This window comes from Pristiophorus japonicus, chromosome 19, assembly GCF_044704955.1.
Source record: "Pristiophorus japonicus isolate sPriJap1 chromosome 19, sPriJap1.hap1, whole genome shotgun sequence".
In the NCBI taxonomy this organism is placed as follows: domain Eukaryota; kingdom Metazoa; phylum Chordata; class Chondrichthyes; family Pristiophoridae; genus Pristiophorus; species Pristiophorus japonicus.
Genome location: NC_091995.1, coordinates 1,972,818 through 1,989,754, shown reverse-complemented (window position 1 = coordinate 1,989,754; position 16,937 = coordinate 1,972,818). Strand labels below are relative to the sequence as shown.

At 48.0% G+C, this 16,937-nt stretch overlaps 1 protein-coding gene across 1 annotated transcript in view; it reads right to left on the bottom strand.

Annotated features, from left to right (window-relative positions):
- LOC139229614 (nuclear factor 7, brain-like) overlaps positions 1–4,890 on the bottom strand; it is a 29,037-nt gene extending 24,147 nt beyond the window's left edge. The window contains exons 1-3 of the mRNA XM_070861125.1: positions 4,310–4,890; positions 4,131–4,226; positions 2,454–2,687 (exon numbers count right to left, since the gene is read on the bottom strand). Coding sequence (XP_070717226.1) covers positions 2,454–2,687; positions 4,131–4,226; positions 4,310–4,732 — 753 coding nt within the window. The 5' untranslated portion in view covers positions 4,733–4,890. The remainder of the gene's footprint in view (positions 1–2,453; positions 2,688–4,130; positions 4,227–4,309) is intronic.
- Positions 4,891–16,937: the final 12,047 nt, after the last annotated feature.

Below are 16,937 nucleotides of genomic sequence, written 5' to 3'. Positions count from 1 at the left end.
ATTGAAGCACTGACCACACTTGATCAGCTCCGCTGGGCAGGCCACATTGTCCACATGCCAGACATGAAATTCCCAAAGCAACGTACTCGGAACTCCTTCATGGCAAGTAAGCCAAAGGTGGGCAGCGGAAACGTTACAAGGACACCCTCACTGCCTTCCTATTAAAGTACAACATCCCCATCGACACCTGGGAGTCCCCGGCCAAAGACCGCCCTAAATGGAGGAAGTGCATCCGGGAGGGCGCTGAGCACCTCGAGTCTCATCGGCGAGAGCATGCAGAAATCAAGCGCAGGCTGCGGAAAGAACATGCAGCAAACCAGACCCACCCTCCCTTTCCCTCAACGACTATCTGTCCCACCTGTGACAGGGACTGTAGTTCTTGTATTGAACTATTCAGCCACCTAAGAACTCACTTTAAGAGTGGACGCAAGTCTTCCTCGATTCCGAGGGACTGCCTATGATGATGATTAACCACATTAGAACCGTTCATGGTAGATGCCTCCACCTTCTCCATAGGTGGAAGATTGTAGCATCCCCATGATGTGACTGTGGAGCTCCTAATCAGACCCTGGAGCATATCAGTGAGCATTGCCCTCAGAGGGAATTCACAGGCAGCCTACAAAATATTCACGTTGTTACACCGGGAGCTTTGGCCTGGATATCTGACTTCGACATTGACATTCGATTTGCTTTGTTACTACCATACCAAAGAAGACGACTTCACTGGAAATAGTTCTACGATCGGTGTGAGGGCAGAGCTCTGCTGCATTCTGCAGTGCGAGTCTCGAACTGTTCTGAGGCCCAGGTGAGAACGTAGGCGTTCTATACATGAAAGACACCGCAACAAGTTTATGAACTGTCCGAGAGATGTGAAAGGCTCCTGAACCGGCATTGACACCAGCCCAAGTGACACTCTGCAGGTGAGGCACCGAGAGAGGCGATTCTCCCAGGGGATCTCACACCGCTTGGATACGGTGCATTCAGGGTCAGATTAGGAGCCCTAAAGCACTCTGCCTCCAGGGAAAAGGTAGCACTGCACGCGTACTGAGAAGATCATAAGAACATAAGAAGTAGGAGCAGTAGACCATTCGGTCCCTTGAGCCTGCTCCGCCATTCAATAAGATTATGGCTGACCGGATCATTGACTCAGCTCCACTTCCCCGCCCGCTCCCCATAACCCTTTACTCCTTTATCGCTCAAAAATCTGTCTATCTCTGCCTTAAATATATTCAATGACCCAGCCTCCACAGCTCACTGGGGCAGAGAATTCCATAGATTCACAACCCTCAGAGAAGAAATTTCTCCTCATCCCAGTTTTAAATGGGCGGCCCCTTATTCTAAGACTATGTCCCCTAGTTTTAGTTTCCCCTATGAGTGGATATATCCTCTCTGCATCCACCTTGTCGAGCCCCCTCATTATCTTATAAGTTTCAGTAAGATCACCTCTCATTGTTCTGAACTTCAATGTGTATAGGCTCAACCTATCCTCATAAGTCAACCCCTCATCTCCTGAATCAACCGAGTGAACCTTCACTTAACAGCCTCCAAAGTACATCCTTCCTGAAATACGGAGACCAAAACTGGATGCAGTACTCTAGGTGTGGCCTCACCAATACCCTGTACTGTTGCAGCAGGACTTCTCTGCTTTTATACTCCATCCCCCTTGCAATACAGGTCAACATTCCATTTGCCATCCTGATTACTTGCTGTACCTCCATATTAACTTTGTGTGTTTCATGCATAAGGACCCCCAAGTGTCTCTGTACTGCAGCACTTGCCAATTTTTCTGCATTTAAATTATAATTTGCTTTTCTACTATTTCTGCCAAAGTGGATAGCCTCACATTTTCCCACATTATACTGCATCTGCCAAATTTTTGCCCACTCACTTAGCCTGTCTATATCCCTTCACAGATTTTGTGTGTCCTCCTCACAATTTGCTTTCCCACCCATCTTTGTATCATCAGCAAACTTGGCTACATTACTCGGTCCCTTCATCCAAGTCATTAATATAGATTGTAAATAGTTGTGGCTCCAGCACTGATCCCTGCGGCACCCCACTAGTCACTGTTTGCCAACCGGAAAATTACCCATTTATCCCTACTTCCTGTTTTCTGTTAGTGAGCCAATCCTCTATCCATGCTAATATATTAACCCCCAATCCCATGACCTTTTAGCTTGTGCAGTAACCTTTTATATGGCACCTTATCGAATGCCTTCTGGAAATCCAAATACAGCACATCACAAACCCACTACAGATTGTCAGATTCCCCTACAATGATGATATCCCAAAATATATATAAAACGTTACCTCGCAATGTGCGAACATTCAGTAAGAGAATGGTTTAATGATGGTTAACAAATCAATTATGTTTTACGATAATCTATACGGGACCAAAGCTATTTGAATTCTGTCTAACTGTATAGTTTTATTATAATAAAATAAGGTATTACCTTCAGAAATTTAACATTATCTTGTTTCTCCATCTGTCTCTGTAACTTCAATATTTCTTTCTCAGCACAATCTAACTCCTGTTGGATTCCCCTGAGGTTTTCCTCCATTGATTTTAGAATCTTCCCCTCTTCTTCCCTGAGGTCGCTGATCAAACGCTGCTCTTTCTCAGTGAGAATCTGGTGCATTTTAGCGAACTCGGATGTGATACGTGTCTGCAGACTGCTCGACTGTTCCTACCGAATGAAATGTGAAACATAATTAATGCACCGCGATAAAGGGAACAAAACTAACCGAGATCCCAGAAAATCAGCACAGGGAATCCATTATTAAAGAAGCAGTAGCAGGACAGTTGGAAAAGCAAAATTCGGTCAGGCAGAGTCAGCATGGATTTATGAAGGGGAAGTCATGTTTGAAAAATTTGCTGGAGTTCTTTGAGGATGTAATGAACAGGGTGGATAAAGGGGAACCAGTGGGTGTGGTGTATTTGGACTTCTAGAAGGCATTTGATAAGCTGCCACATAAAAGGTTATTGCACAAGATAAAAGTTCACAGGGTTGGGGGTAATATAGTATCATGGATATAGGATTGGCTAACTAACAGAAAACAGAGAGTCGGGTTAAATGGTTAATTCTCGGGTTGGCAATCAGTAACTAGTGGGGTGCCGCAGGGATCAGTGCTGGGATCCCAATTATTTACAATCTATATAAACAATTTGGAAGAAGGGACCGAGTGTAACGTAGCCAAGTTTGCTGACAATACAAAGATGGGAGGAAAAGCAATGTGTGAGGAGGACACAAAAAATCTGCAAAAGGACATAGACAGGCTAAGTGAGTGGGCAAAAATTTGGCAGATGGGAGTATAATGTTGGAAAGTATGAGGTCATCCACCGTGGCAGAAAAAATCAAAGAGCAAGTTATTATTTAAATGGAGAAAGATTGCAAAGTGCTGCAGTACAGCGGGACCTGGGGGTACTTGTGCATGAAACACAAAAGGATAGTATGCAGGTACAGCAAGTGATCAGGAAGGCCAATGGAATCTTGGCCTTTATTGGAAAGGGATGATGTATAAAAGCAGGGAAATCTTGCTGCAGCTATATAAGGTATTGGTGAAGCCACACCTGGAATACTGCGTGCAATTTTGGTTTCCATATTTACGAAAGGACATACTTGCTTTGGAGGCAGTTCAGAGAAGGTTCACTCGGTTGATTCCGGGGATGAGGGGGTTGACTTATGAGGAAAGGTTGAGTAGGTTGGGCCTCTACTCATTGGAATTCAGAAGAATTAGAGGTGATCTTACTGAAACGTATAAAATTATGAGGGGGCTTGACAAGGTGGATGCAGAGAGGATGTTTCCATTGATGGGGGAGACCAGAACTAGGGGGCATGATCTGAGAATAAGGGGCCGCCCATTTAAAACTGCGATGAGGAGAAATTTCTTCTCTCAGAGGGTTGTAAATCTGTGGAATTCGCTGCCCCAGAGAGCTGTGGAAGCTGGGACATTGAATAAATTTAAGACAGAAATAGACAGTTTCTTAAACGATAAGGGGATAAGGGAGCGGGCAGGGAAGTGGAGCTGAGTCCATGATCGGATCAGCCATGATCGTATTAAATGGCGGAGCAGGCTCGAGGGGCCGTATGGCCTACTCCTGCTCCTATTTCTTATGTTCTTATGCTTACCCTAACTCCGGAAATCTGCTGTTCCTGCTGCCGTGCGGTGTCCTGAGCCGAATCCTTTCTCTTTGTAGCCGATTCCAGGGATGATTTCAGTTTATCCTGCAATTAGAAAGTAACAATGTAAAGTTTAATGCGAAACAGATTTTTTAAATGTTGCCAGAGATTGTACCCTCCCACTGTACCCTGTACATCTGCGCAGCCTCGTCTATCTCCATGAAGTTGTGGGACTTGTGACCCCGCTGGTCTTTAGCAACAAGACACCTCACACAGATCAGTTTCTTGTCAGTTTCACAGAACAGCGTCAGTTCTTCCTGATGTTCCTCACAGCGATGTTTACTTTCCTTCTTTTCCGGATCCAGCTTCAGATTGCGAACTTTCTCCGCCAGATTCGCCAAGGCCCGATTAACCCTGAGGTTTATTTCCGGAAACTGCTCTCTGCATTCCGGGCAGGAGTTTGTCTCCGTCTTTTCGCAGCACTGTGTGATACAGGAGCGGCAGAAGTTGTGCCCACACTCCAGTGTAACCGGATCTCTGAACAAATCCAGGCAAACCGGACAGATTAATTCATCGGCCAAACTCTCGGCTGCTGGCTGCGTGGATGCCATGTTCCCTCTCAGCACTTCCTGATTCAAACTCAGCTTAAGCTTGTCATCGGGTGGACCCAGCCTGTTACCGCAAAAAACGTGCCCGTTCTTGTCAGTACTAAATTGTTTACCAGTGCACAGGGGAGTGTTTAAAATCTCTCTTGGAACAGATAGATAGACAGACAGAGATTGATAGACAGACAGGGATTGATAGACAGACAGGGATTGATAGACAGACAGACGGAGGGACGGATCGGCAGGAATTTATCTCAAAGTTTACAATCGGTGCTTTGTGTCTGTGTTTCCAGTTGCTGCCTCTGGTGATAATGTTGTCTGTTCAGTTACAGCAGGCGCTCGGTACTGCCAGGGATTCCTGCAGCGGTTCCCAGTAATGTACAATGAAAGTAGTACTCCCTTAAAGCCAGGGACCCCGAGGGGTGGCACACACGCCCAGAGACAGGTATTTTCAGTTCAGCCCGATGCAAACAAAGGGACACAGGAACTGCAAACCGAAAAGGACTGAGGCCCACCAAGTTCCCCTTCTGCCATCTCGACTGTCGCATAATAGAACAATATTGGAGATGGTGACACATCATAGCATCCTGTCTGCGGACTGACAGCCTCAAGAATGATTCGGCCCCTGTCAACTGTACTGCTTTCCATATAAAAAGGAAATAGGGGTATTGGAGGAGGTGCAGAATGGATTTACAAGGATGGGAGGTTATAATTATCAGGAAAGATTAAACAGGCTGGGGCGTTTTTCTCCAGAAAGGGGAAAGCTGAGGGATGACCTGATAGAGGTCTTTAATATTACGAAAGGGTTTTGCAGGTCGATGTACGTAAGAACATAAGAACATAAGAAATAGGAGCAGGAGTCTGCCATACGGCCCCTCGAGCCTGCTCCACCATTTAATACGATCATGGCTGATCCGATCATGGACTCAGCTCCACTTCCCTGCCCGCTCCCCATAACCCCTTAATTCCGTATCGGTTAAGAAACTGTCTATTTCTGTCTTAAATTTATTCAATGTCCCGGCTTCCACAGCTCTCTGAGGCAGCGAATTCTACAGATTGACAACCCTCTGAGAGAAGCAATTCCTCCTCATCTCAGTTTTAAATGGGCGGCCCCTTATTCTCAGATCATGACCCCTAGTTCTAGTCTCCCCCATCAGTGGAAACATCCTCTCTGCATCCACCTTGTCAAGCCCCCTCATAATCTTATATGTTTCAATAAGATCACCTCTCATTGTTCTGAATTCCAATGAGTAGAGGCCCAACCTACTCAACCTTTCCTCATAAGTTAACCCCCTCATCCCCGGAATCAACCGAGTGAACCTTCTCTGAACTGCCTCCAAAACAAGTATATCCTTTTGTAAATATGGAAACCAAAACTGCACACAGTATCTCAAAATTTACAATAGATGTTTTTTGTGTCTGTGTTTCCCATTGCTGCCTCCTGGTGACGCTGTTGTCTGTTTAATTACAGCAGGCGCTCAGTACTGCCAGAGATGCCTGCAATGGTTCCCAAGCCTCACTAAGACCATGTATAACTGTAGCAAGACTTCTCTGCTTTTATACTCCATCCCCTTTGCAATAAAGGCCAACATTCCATTGGCCTTCCTGATCACTTGCTGTACCTGCATACTAACCTTTTGTGTTTCATGCACAAGTACCCCCAGGTCCCGCTGTACTGCAGCACTTCGCAATCTTTCTCCATTTAAATAATAACTTGCTCTTTGATTTTTTTCTGCCACAGTGCATGACCTAACACTTTCCAACATTATATTCAATCGCCAAATTTTTGCCCACTCACTTAGCCTGTCTGTGTCCTTTTGCAGATTTTGTGTGTCCTCACACATTGTTTTTCCTCCCATCTTTGTATCGTCAGCAAACTTAGCCATGTTACACTCAGTCCCTTCCTCCAATTCGTTAATATAGATTGTAAATAGTTGGGGTCCCAGCACTGATCCCTGCGGCATCCCAGCAGTTACTGATTGCCAACCCGAGAATGAACCATTTATCCCGACTCTCTGTTTTCTGTTAGTTAGCCAATCCTCTATCCATGCTAATATATTACCCCCAACCCCTGAACTTTCATCTTGTGCAGTAACCTTTTATGTGGCACCTTGTCAAATGCCTTTTGAAAGTCCAAATACACCACATCCTCTGGTTCCCCTTTATCCACCCTGTTCGTTACATCCTCAAAGAATTCCAGCAAATTTGTCAAACATCACTTCCCCTTCATAAATCCATGCTGACTCTGCCTGACTGAATTATGTTTTTCCAAATGTCCTGCTACTGCTTCTTTAATAATGGACACCAACATTTTCCCAACCACAGATGTTAGGCTAACTGGTCAATAGTTTCCTGCTTTTTGTCTGCCTCCTTTTTTAAATAGGGGCATTACATTTGCAGTTTTCCAATCTGCTGGGACCGCCCCCCCTCTCCCCCCCACCCGCCCCCCCCCCACCCAGACTCCAGGGAATTTTGGTAAATTACAACCAATGCATCCACTGTCCCTGCCGCTACTTCTCTTAAGATCCAAGGATGCAAGCCATCAGGTCCAGGGGATTTATCTGCCTTTAGTCCCATCATCTTACTGAGTATCACCCCCTTGTCTATCCACTGTTGGGATATTGTTAGTGTCCTCCACTGTAAAGACTAATACAAAATATTTGTTCAGAGTTTCTGCCATCTCCATGTTCCCCATTATTAATTCCACGGTCTTGTCCTCTAAGGGAGCAATATTTACATTAGCTACCCTTTTCCTTTGTATATATCTATAGAAACTCTCACTATCTGTTTTTATATTTCATGCTAGTTTACTTTCATAGTCTATCTTCCCTTTCTCAATCATTTTTTTAGTCATTCTTTGCTGGCTTTTAATAGCTTCCCAATCTTCTGTCTCCCACTAGTTTTGGTCACTTTGTATGCCCTGGTTTTTAATTTGATACCGTCCTTTATTTCTTTAGTTAGCCACGGATGAGTATCTTTTCTCTTACACCCTTTCCTCCTCACTGGAATATATTTTTTGCGAGTTGTGAAATATCTCCTTAAATGTACACCACTGTTCATCAACCGTCCTACACTTTATAATCTATTTTCCCAGCCCACTTTAGCCAACTCTGCCCTCATACCTTCATAGTCTCCTTTATTTAAGCTTAGTACGCTGGTTTGAGATCCAACTTTCTCAGCCACCATCTGGATTTGAAACTCAATCATGCTATGATCACTCATTCCAAGGGGATTCTTTACTAGGAGATTGTTTATTAATCCTGTCTCATTACACAGGACCAGATCGAAGATAGCCTGTCTCTTGGTTGGTTCCGTTACATACTGCTCAAGGAACCCATCCCTTATGCAGTCCATGAACTCTTCCTCAAGGCTACCCTGAGCAATTTGATTTATCCAATCAATATGGAAGTTAAAATCACCCTTGATTATTGCTGTTCCCTTTTTACAAGCCCCCACTATTTCCTGGTTTATACTCCGACCAACAGAATTGCTACTGTTAGGGGGCCTATAGACTACGCCCACCAGTGACATTTTCCCCTTATTGTTCCTTATCTCCACCAAAATGTTTCAACATCCTGATCATTTGAGCCAATATTATTTTTCTTACTATTGCAGTGATTCCATCCTTTATCAGTAGAGCTACCCCACCTCCTTTTCCTTTCTGTCTGTCCTTCCAGATTGTCAATACCCCTGAATATTTAATTCCCAGTCCTGGTCACCTTGCAGCCACGTCTATGTAATGGCTATCAGATCATACCCATTTGCCTTTATTTGTGCCATCAACTCATTTATTTTGTTACGAATACTACGTGCATTTAGACAAAGTGCCATTTGATTTGTTTTTTTACCCTTTTTTCCTGCTTAATTCCTCTCTCATCCAAGCTCACTTTCTTTATTTTTGCTTTCTAATTCCAGCTTTACTCCCCTCCCGACTGAATCTATTTTCAGGTTCCCATCCACCTGCCAAGCTAGTTTAAACCCTCCCCAACAGCACTAGCAAACCGCCCCCCCCTCCCGCCGTGGGAATATTGGTCCCGGCTCAGGTTGTGAGTTTTATTTATTTTTCTCTGTTTCAATATTCCCAGTGGCAGATTCCGGCTGTCGAAACTACTTCCGTTGGTTGGAATTAACATGACCAGTGGGCACAGTCTAAAAATTAGAGCCAGACCTTTCAGGAGTGAAATAAGGAAACACTTCGACACACACAGGGTGGTAGACGTTTGGAACTCTCTCCGCAAATGGCAATTGATGCTGGGTCAATTGTTAATTTTAAATCCGAGATTGGTAGCTTCCTGTTAAGCAAAGTTCTTAAGGGATATGAAGCAAAGTTGGGTATATGGAGTTTGGTCACAGATCAGCCATGATCTCATTGAATGATGGAGTAGACTCAAGGGGCTGAATATCCTCCATGTTTTCCTTCCTCGGTATAAACCACTCGACCCTTTGGAACAGGCCTAGTGTGTGATGTTCCCCAATGAGCAATGAGGCGACAGCCCACTCACAGCTCATTCATCAAGTGACCACTCCATCTATTTCCAATGGATTCACAGATACTTTTATATTCATTCTCGGCATATGGGAGCCATGAGTATAGGTTGCCCAATTCTAAAATAAAAGCTTAAGGAACATCATAAAGTTAGTTGCTGGTTGGGTAATATTCAAAGAGGAATTCCAGACTATGTTCCCTGGAAAGGACTCGAATCCAAACCAGGAAGGATGGGGCTATACGTTGGCACATATTTTGTTTCTTTACCTTGTCCCAACATTAGCGTTCTTGTCCAGGCTAACATCCCCAGCATTGGAGCAGTGACCACACTCGATCAGCTCCGCTGGGCGGGCCACATTGTTCGCATGCCTGACACAAGACTCCCAAAGCAAGTGCTCTACTCGGAACTCCTTCACAGCAAGCGAACCCCAGGTGGGCAGGGGAAACGTTTCAAGGACACCCTCCAAGCCTCCTTGATAAAATGCAACATCCCCACCGACACCTGGGAGCCCCTGGCCCAAGACCGCCCTAAGTGGAGGAAGTGCATCCGGGAGGGCGCTGAGCACCTCGAGTCTCATCGCCGAGAGCGTGCAGAAACCAAGCGCAGGCAGCGGAAGGAGCGTGCGGCAAACCAGACTCCCCGCCCTTTCCCTCAATGAATATCTGTCCCACCCTTGACAGGGACTGTGGTTCTCGTATTGGACTGTTTAGTCACCTAAGAACTCATTTTTAGAGTGGAAGCAAGTCTTCCTCGATTCCGAGGGACTACCTACAATGATGATGATGTCCATTGCCATCACCTTTTGCTTTTCACCATCATCCCTTTTGTCATTTAATCTCTCTTTCCTTCCACCCTATCAGACCTTCCCTTTTGTTCTTTCCTCCCCGTTTCTTGCCCCTACATTTGCTTAAAACCTGTTACATCTCTAACTTCATACGTTTCTGACAAAATGTCATCGACCTGAAACGTTAACTCTGTTTCTTTACTCGTACAAATGGAGTTCCCATTATGATCATTGAGAATACTGCATCGTGGTTGGCGGTCCAGGCCCACGTGATTCCAACACAGACGTCCAAACGTGGAAGACAGATCCCCGTTCGCTGTGCAGCAAATGAAGAACTCAGACCGGAATTGTACGTTTGTTCGGGACGAACAGGTAGTTTCGTAGATTTATTTTGGGTCAGATGCGTTCGTACGAATGAAGCCTCTGACCGCAATTTTCCCCCCATTATGTTGTGTTCCTTGTCTTAGGGGAGGGTTCTCATTGATAGTAATGGGAGCTCGTACAAACGGAGTTCCCAAAGTGATTGGTGGTCCAGGCCCACATGATCCCAGCATTTCCGTACATATGTGGAACTCATCTTCCATACGCTGCACAGCAAATGGAGGTCTCTGACCACAATTGTAGGTTCCTCCGTGACCACCAGGTACATAAGAACATAAGAAATAGGAGCAGGAGCAGGCCACCTGGCCCCTCGAGCCTGCTCCGCCATTTAGTAAGATCATGGCAGATCTGATCATGGACTCAGTTTCGATATGATCACCTCTCATTCTTCTGAATTCCAATGAGTAGAGGCCCAACCTACAACATGCTGCGGTGCAGAGGGACCTGGGGGTCCTTGTGCATGAATCCCAAAAAGTTAGTTTGCAGGTGCAGCAGGTAATCAGGAAGGCGAATGGAATGTTGGCCTTCATTGCGAGAGGGATGGAGTACAAAAGCAGGAAAGTCCTGCTGCAACTGTACAGGATATTGGTGAGGCCGCACCTGGAGTACTGCGTGCAGTTTTGGTCACCTTACTTAAGGAAGGATATACTAGCTTTGGAGGGGTACAGAGACAATTCACTTGGCTGATTCTGGAGATGAGGGGGTTACCTTATGATGATAGATTGAGTAGACTGGGTCTTTACTCGTTGGAGTTCAGAAGGATGAGGGGTGATCTTATAGAAACATTTAAAATAATGAAAGGGATAGACAAGATAGAGGCAGAGAGGTTGTTTCCACTGGTCGGGGAGACTAGAACTAGGAGGCACAACCTCAAAATACGGGGGAGCCAATTTAAAACCGAGTTGAGAAGGAATTTCTTCTCCCAGAGGGTTGTGAATCTGTGGAATTCTCTGCCCAAGGAAGCAGTTGAGGCTAGCTCATTGAATGTATTCAAATCACAGAAAGATAGATTTTTACCCAATAAGGGAATTAAGGGTTACGGGGAGCGGGCGGGTAAGTGGAGCTGAGTCCACGGCCAGATCAGCCATGATCTTGTTGAATGGCGGAGCAGGCTCGAGGGGCTAGATGGCCTACTCCTGTTCCTAATTCTTATGTTCTTATGTTCTTATGTTCAACCTATCTTCAAAAGTCAACTCCGGAATCAACCAAGTGAAACTTCTCTGAACAACCTCCAATGCAAGTATATCCTTCCTTAAATAAGAAGTCCAAAACTGTACGCAGTGCTCCAGGTGTGGCCTCACCATTACCCTGTACAGTTGTAGCAGGACTTCCCTGCTTTTATACTCCATCCCCCTTGCAATAAAGGCCAACATTCTATTTGCCTTCCTGATCACTTGCTGTAGGCACTTTTGTAGATTTTTTCTGGTCAGCGGCGTTTGTCCGAAGGATGCCTCTGTCCGTAGTTCCAAGTTCCCTGCAGGATCTCCAGCCATTCGGGACTTCTTTTCAAACAGAGTTCAGCTGCAGATACTGTTGACAGAAGTTGTTACTGCACTCCACTGCGAACTGATCCTTAATCAATTCAGGACAAATCGGACACGTTCATTTCTCGTTCCCACGCGCCACCAGTTATCTGGAAGCCATTTTCACCCCACTGTCATTCCCGCTTAAACGTCCAAGCTTTGCCCACGTGTGCCTGTGCGAGTCTCGGGGACTGGGGGAGCGAGAGAATGTCTGCCTTGTGTTGCTTTTATGTGCAGGTACTATTCATTTTCAAGTTGAAAGGGATTTAGTTGTCCATCGGCTCTGGTGATTAAAAGCTCGTGCTTGGGGACACAAAATGTCTGCATCTGGTCGTGCCTTTGTTAATTCTAGACTTGACGACACCAAAGCTCTCCTGGCCGCCTCTCACCTTCCACCCTCCATAAACTTGAGCTCCTCTAATCCTCTGTAGTCCGTGCCCAAACTCACATCCGCTCCAGATCACCCATCAACCACCATGCTCACTGACGTACACTGGCTCCGTTTTAAAACTCTCTTCCATGTGTTGAACTCCTGTCTAGGCCACACCTCCTCCCTATCACCGTAACCTCCTACAGCCCCTACACCCCTCCCTATCTCTGTAACCTCCTCCAGCCCCTACACCCCTCCCTATCTCTGTAACCTCCTCCAGCCCTACACCCCTCCCTATCTCTGTAACCTCCTACAGCCCCTACACCCCTCCCTGTCTCTGTAACCCCCTCCAGCCCCACACCCCTCCCTATCTCTGTAACCTCCTCCAGCCCCTACACCCCTCCCTATCTCTGTAACCCCCTCCAGCCCTACACCCCTCCCTATCTGTAACCCCCTCCAGCCCCTACACCCCTCCCTATCTCTGTAACCTCCTCCAGCCCTACACCCCTCCCTATCTCTGTAACCCCCTCCAGCCTGTCGCCCCTCCCTATCTCTGTAACCCCCTCCAGCCCCTACACCCCTCCCTATCTCTGTAACCTCCTCCAGCCCCTACACCCCTCCCTACCTCTGTAACCTCCTCCAGCCCTACACCCCTCCCTATCTCTGTAACCTCCTCCAGCCCCTACACCCCTCCCGATCTCTGTAACCTCCTCCAGCCTGTCGCCCCTCCCTATCTCTGTAACCTCCTCCAGCCCTACACCCCTCCCTATCTCTGTAACCCCCTCCAGCCCCTACACCCCTCCCTATCTCTGTAACCCCCTCCAGCCACTACACCCCTCCCTATCTCTGTAACCTCCTCCAGCCCTACACCCCTCCCTATCTCTGTAACCTTCTCCAGTCCCTACACACCTCCCTATCTCTGTAACCTCCTCTAGCCCCTACACCCCTCTCTATCTCTGTAACCTCCTCCAGCCCCTACACCCCTCTCTATCTCTGTAACCTCCTCCAGCCCCTACACCCCTCCCTATCTCTGTAACCTCCGCCAGCCCCTACACCCCTCCCTATCTCTGCAACCTCCTCTAGCCCCTACACCCCTCCCTATCTCTGTAACATCCTCCAGCCCCTACACCCCTCCCTAGCTCTGTAACCTCCTCCAGCCCCTACAACCCTTCACATCTCTGTAACCCCCTCCAGCCCTACAGCCCTCTCTATCTCTGTAACCTCCTCCAGCCCGCCAACCCTCTGAGACCTCTGCACTCCTTTAATTCTAGCCTCCGGAGCATCGCTGATTATAATCGCTCTACCATTGGTGGCCCTGGCTTCAGCCGGGCCCTAAGCTCTGGCCCTCCCTGCCTAAAGCTCTCCGCCTCTCCACTACCCCCTCATCCTTTCTTCTTCTCCTTCTTTGGCAGTCCCCCGGAGTCGAGGATGACTTGCTTCCACCACTAAAATGAGTTCGAAGGTGGCCGAGGAGACCAATGCAGGCCAGGTCCCGAACTTCATTTTAGAGGGTGGAAGATGCCTGTGCGTGAATTCTTTTCACGTGGGGTGGCCGTTGCACACCAGCCACCACACGGGCTTGATGGAGCAAGATTTTGGTTCATTGGCAAGGGGATCCATGATGATTGGAGACTAGGCTCTGCTGCATGGGCCTAACGCACACACACACACACACACACACACACACATATTGCTACTGATCCCCTCCCTCCCTCCCTCCCTCCCTCAGGTCCTCTCTCCCTGGTTTTCACAGATCGCAGTGTAGGTGAGCACATTAATCTTAGAGCAGCTTGCGTATCTGTCCATAGAATACTGACTCTGTACCCCAGTTCCCCCCCGACCCCAGCTCCCGCATACTGCACTCCATGCACAGGATCCTATGCGCTGTTACCGCGCTTTCTCCATCCGCTCATGCTTTGGTGGTTGGTCACCATGCATATTCTGGCCTCGGGCCCCAACCTCACTGCTGGCCTCTGAGTGCAATTACTGCTATCCTGACTTGCGATCAGCCAACTCAAAATTGCACCTCCGGCCTTCCTGGTCCGCGTGGTCCAGCATCGACCAACTTAGCCCCCCCCCACTTACTGGTAAACGTGGGGATTGGGGGAGGGGCACCAGCAAATGGGGCAACTGGGGAGGGGCAGCATATTTTGAAAAAATATTCCACTCTCTTTACTGAACCTTAGCAGAATCTCTTGGGTAAAACTCTGCCAGTACATGTTGAGGAGTACGTTTCAACATCCCCTTTCAATGTGTCCGCCAGATCCTGCAGATCCCCCGGGGGGACAGACGCACCGACGTTAACGTCCTCGATCAGGCCCAACATCCCCAGCATCGAAGCACTGACCACACTCGACCAGCTCCGCTGGGCAGGGCCACATTGTCTGCATGCCTGACACGAGACTCCCAAAGCAAGCGCTCTACTCGGAACTCCTTCACGGCAAACCGGCCAAAGGTGGGCAGAGGAAACGTTACAGGGACACCCTCAAAACCTCCCTGATAAAGTGCGACATCCCCACCGACACCTGGGAGTCCCTGGCCAAAGACCAGTCTGCCCTGATTGGAGGAAGTGCATCCGGGAGGGCGCTGAGCACCTCGAGTCTCGTCGCCGAGAGCATGCAGAAACCAAGCGCAGGCAGCGGAAGGAGCGTGCGGCAAACCAGTCCCACCCTCCCCTTTCCCTCAACCACTGTCTGCCCCACCTGTGACAGGGACTGTGGTTCTCGTATTGGACTGTTCAGCCACCTAAGAACTCATTTTTGGAGTGGAAGCAAGTCTTCCTCGATTTCGCTCCTTCCGCTGCCTGCGCTTGGTTTCTGCATGCTCTCGGCGACGAGACTCGAGGTGCTCAGCGCCCTCCCGGATGCACTTCCTCCATTTAGGGCGGTCTTTGGCCCAGGGACTCCCAGGTGTCGGTGGGGATGTCGCACTTTATCAGGGAGGCTTTGAGGGTGTCCTTGAAACATTTCGAGAGACGAGGGAAAATTTGAAGCAACTGGCACCAATATCCTAAGTTTCAAATACAGTCCTGTTGTCATAGGAACCTTGTGCAGTGAAGTTCTTCTCAAATCTCTGTATCTCTCACACACACACACACACAGGGACTGAAACGTCCCGTTTTTATAGCCCCATTAGCGCCTCCGTTGACACACTAATTTGGCAGTGTGGCGTTTTCGTCCAGGAGCGCCACACTCCGCGATAAGGTCCCCGGGCTGGTACTCAACCACCGATGATGTCACCACCGTGCCCGCCGATTCCTCGCCACCCCGCGCCGACCCCTTTGCGCCCCGCGGGGGCGGGAAAATGGTTCCGGCAGATGCCGGCGCAAGCTTCGCCGGCCGCAAAGTTTGAGGACATCCGCGACCCGGGCGCCCCTTGAAGGGGAGGCCTTTAGCGCACTGGGCATCCATTTTATTTTACTGGGTGACTCTTGGCTCGGCCCAACAATCGCGGCCCTAGCGTGGACCGGGCCGCCGTGGTGCAAGCCGGCACTCCGCTTTGGGTGCCGGGCAGCTGGCCCGGTCAACCGCGTGCCTGGTGGCCCAATGACTGGCTTCTAAAGAGCCTGTAGTAGTGTGCAAGGCAGCCCTGCCCTTTAATTAAAGGGGAGGCACCCAACTCTAGTGCCACTCCAAGGAGGCAGAGTGCTTGGAGGAGTGCATGGCCCAAATCCACGTTGGGGCGGGGCTTCAGGGCAGGGCGATCCACCCCCATAATCATAAGAACACAAGAAATAGGAGCAGGAGTAGGCCATACGGCCCCTCGAGCCTGCTCCACCATTTAATACCATCATGGCTGATCCGATCATGGACTCAGCTCCACTTCCCTGCCCGCTCCCCATAACCCCTTATCCCCTTATCGGTTAAGAAACTGTCTATCTCTGTCTTAAATTTATTCAATGTCCCAGCTTCCACAGCTCTCTGAGGCAGTGAATTCCACAGATTAACAACCCTCAGAGAAGAAATTCCTCCTCATCTCAGTTTTAAATGGGCGGCCCCTTATTCTAAGATTATGCCCCCTAGATCTAGTCTCCCCCATCAGTGGAAACATCCTCTCTGCATCCACCTTGGCAAGCCCCCTCATAATCTTATTTGTTTCGATAAGATCACCTCCCGTTCTTCTGAATTCCAATGAGTAGAGGCACAATCTCCTCAATCTTTCCTCATAAGTCAACTCCCTCATCTCCGGAATCAACCGAGTGAACCTTCTCTGAACTGCCTCCAAAGCAAGTATATCCTTTCATAAATATGGAAACCAAAACTGCACGCAGTATTCCAGGTGTGGCCTCACCAATACCCTGTACAACTGTAGCAAGACTTCCCTGCTTTTATACTCCATCCCCTTTGCAATAAAGGCCAAGATTCCATTGGCCTTCCTGATCACTTGCTGTACCTGCATACTAACCTTTTGTGTTTCATGCACAAGTACCCCCAGGTCCCTCTGTACTGCGGCACTTTGCAATCTTTCTCCGTTTAAATAATAACTTGCTCTTTGATTTTTTTTCTGCCAAAGTGCATGACCTCACACTTTCCAACATTATATAATCTTTGCTCCATACGGACATATACTCATAATCTCTCCCTCACACACACACGCACAAAAATAATCTCCCTGCATATGCTCACACTTTCTTTCTCTCTCACACACACACACACAAAAGCTCCCC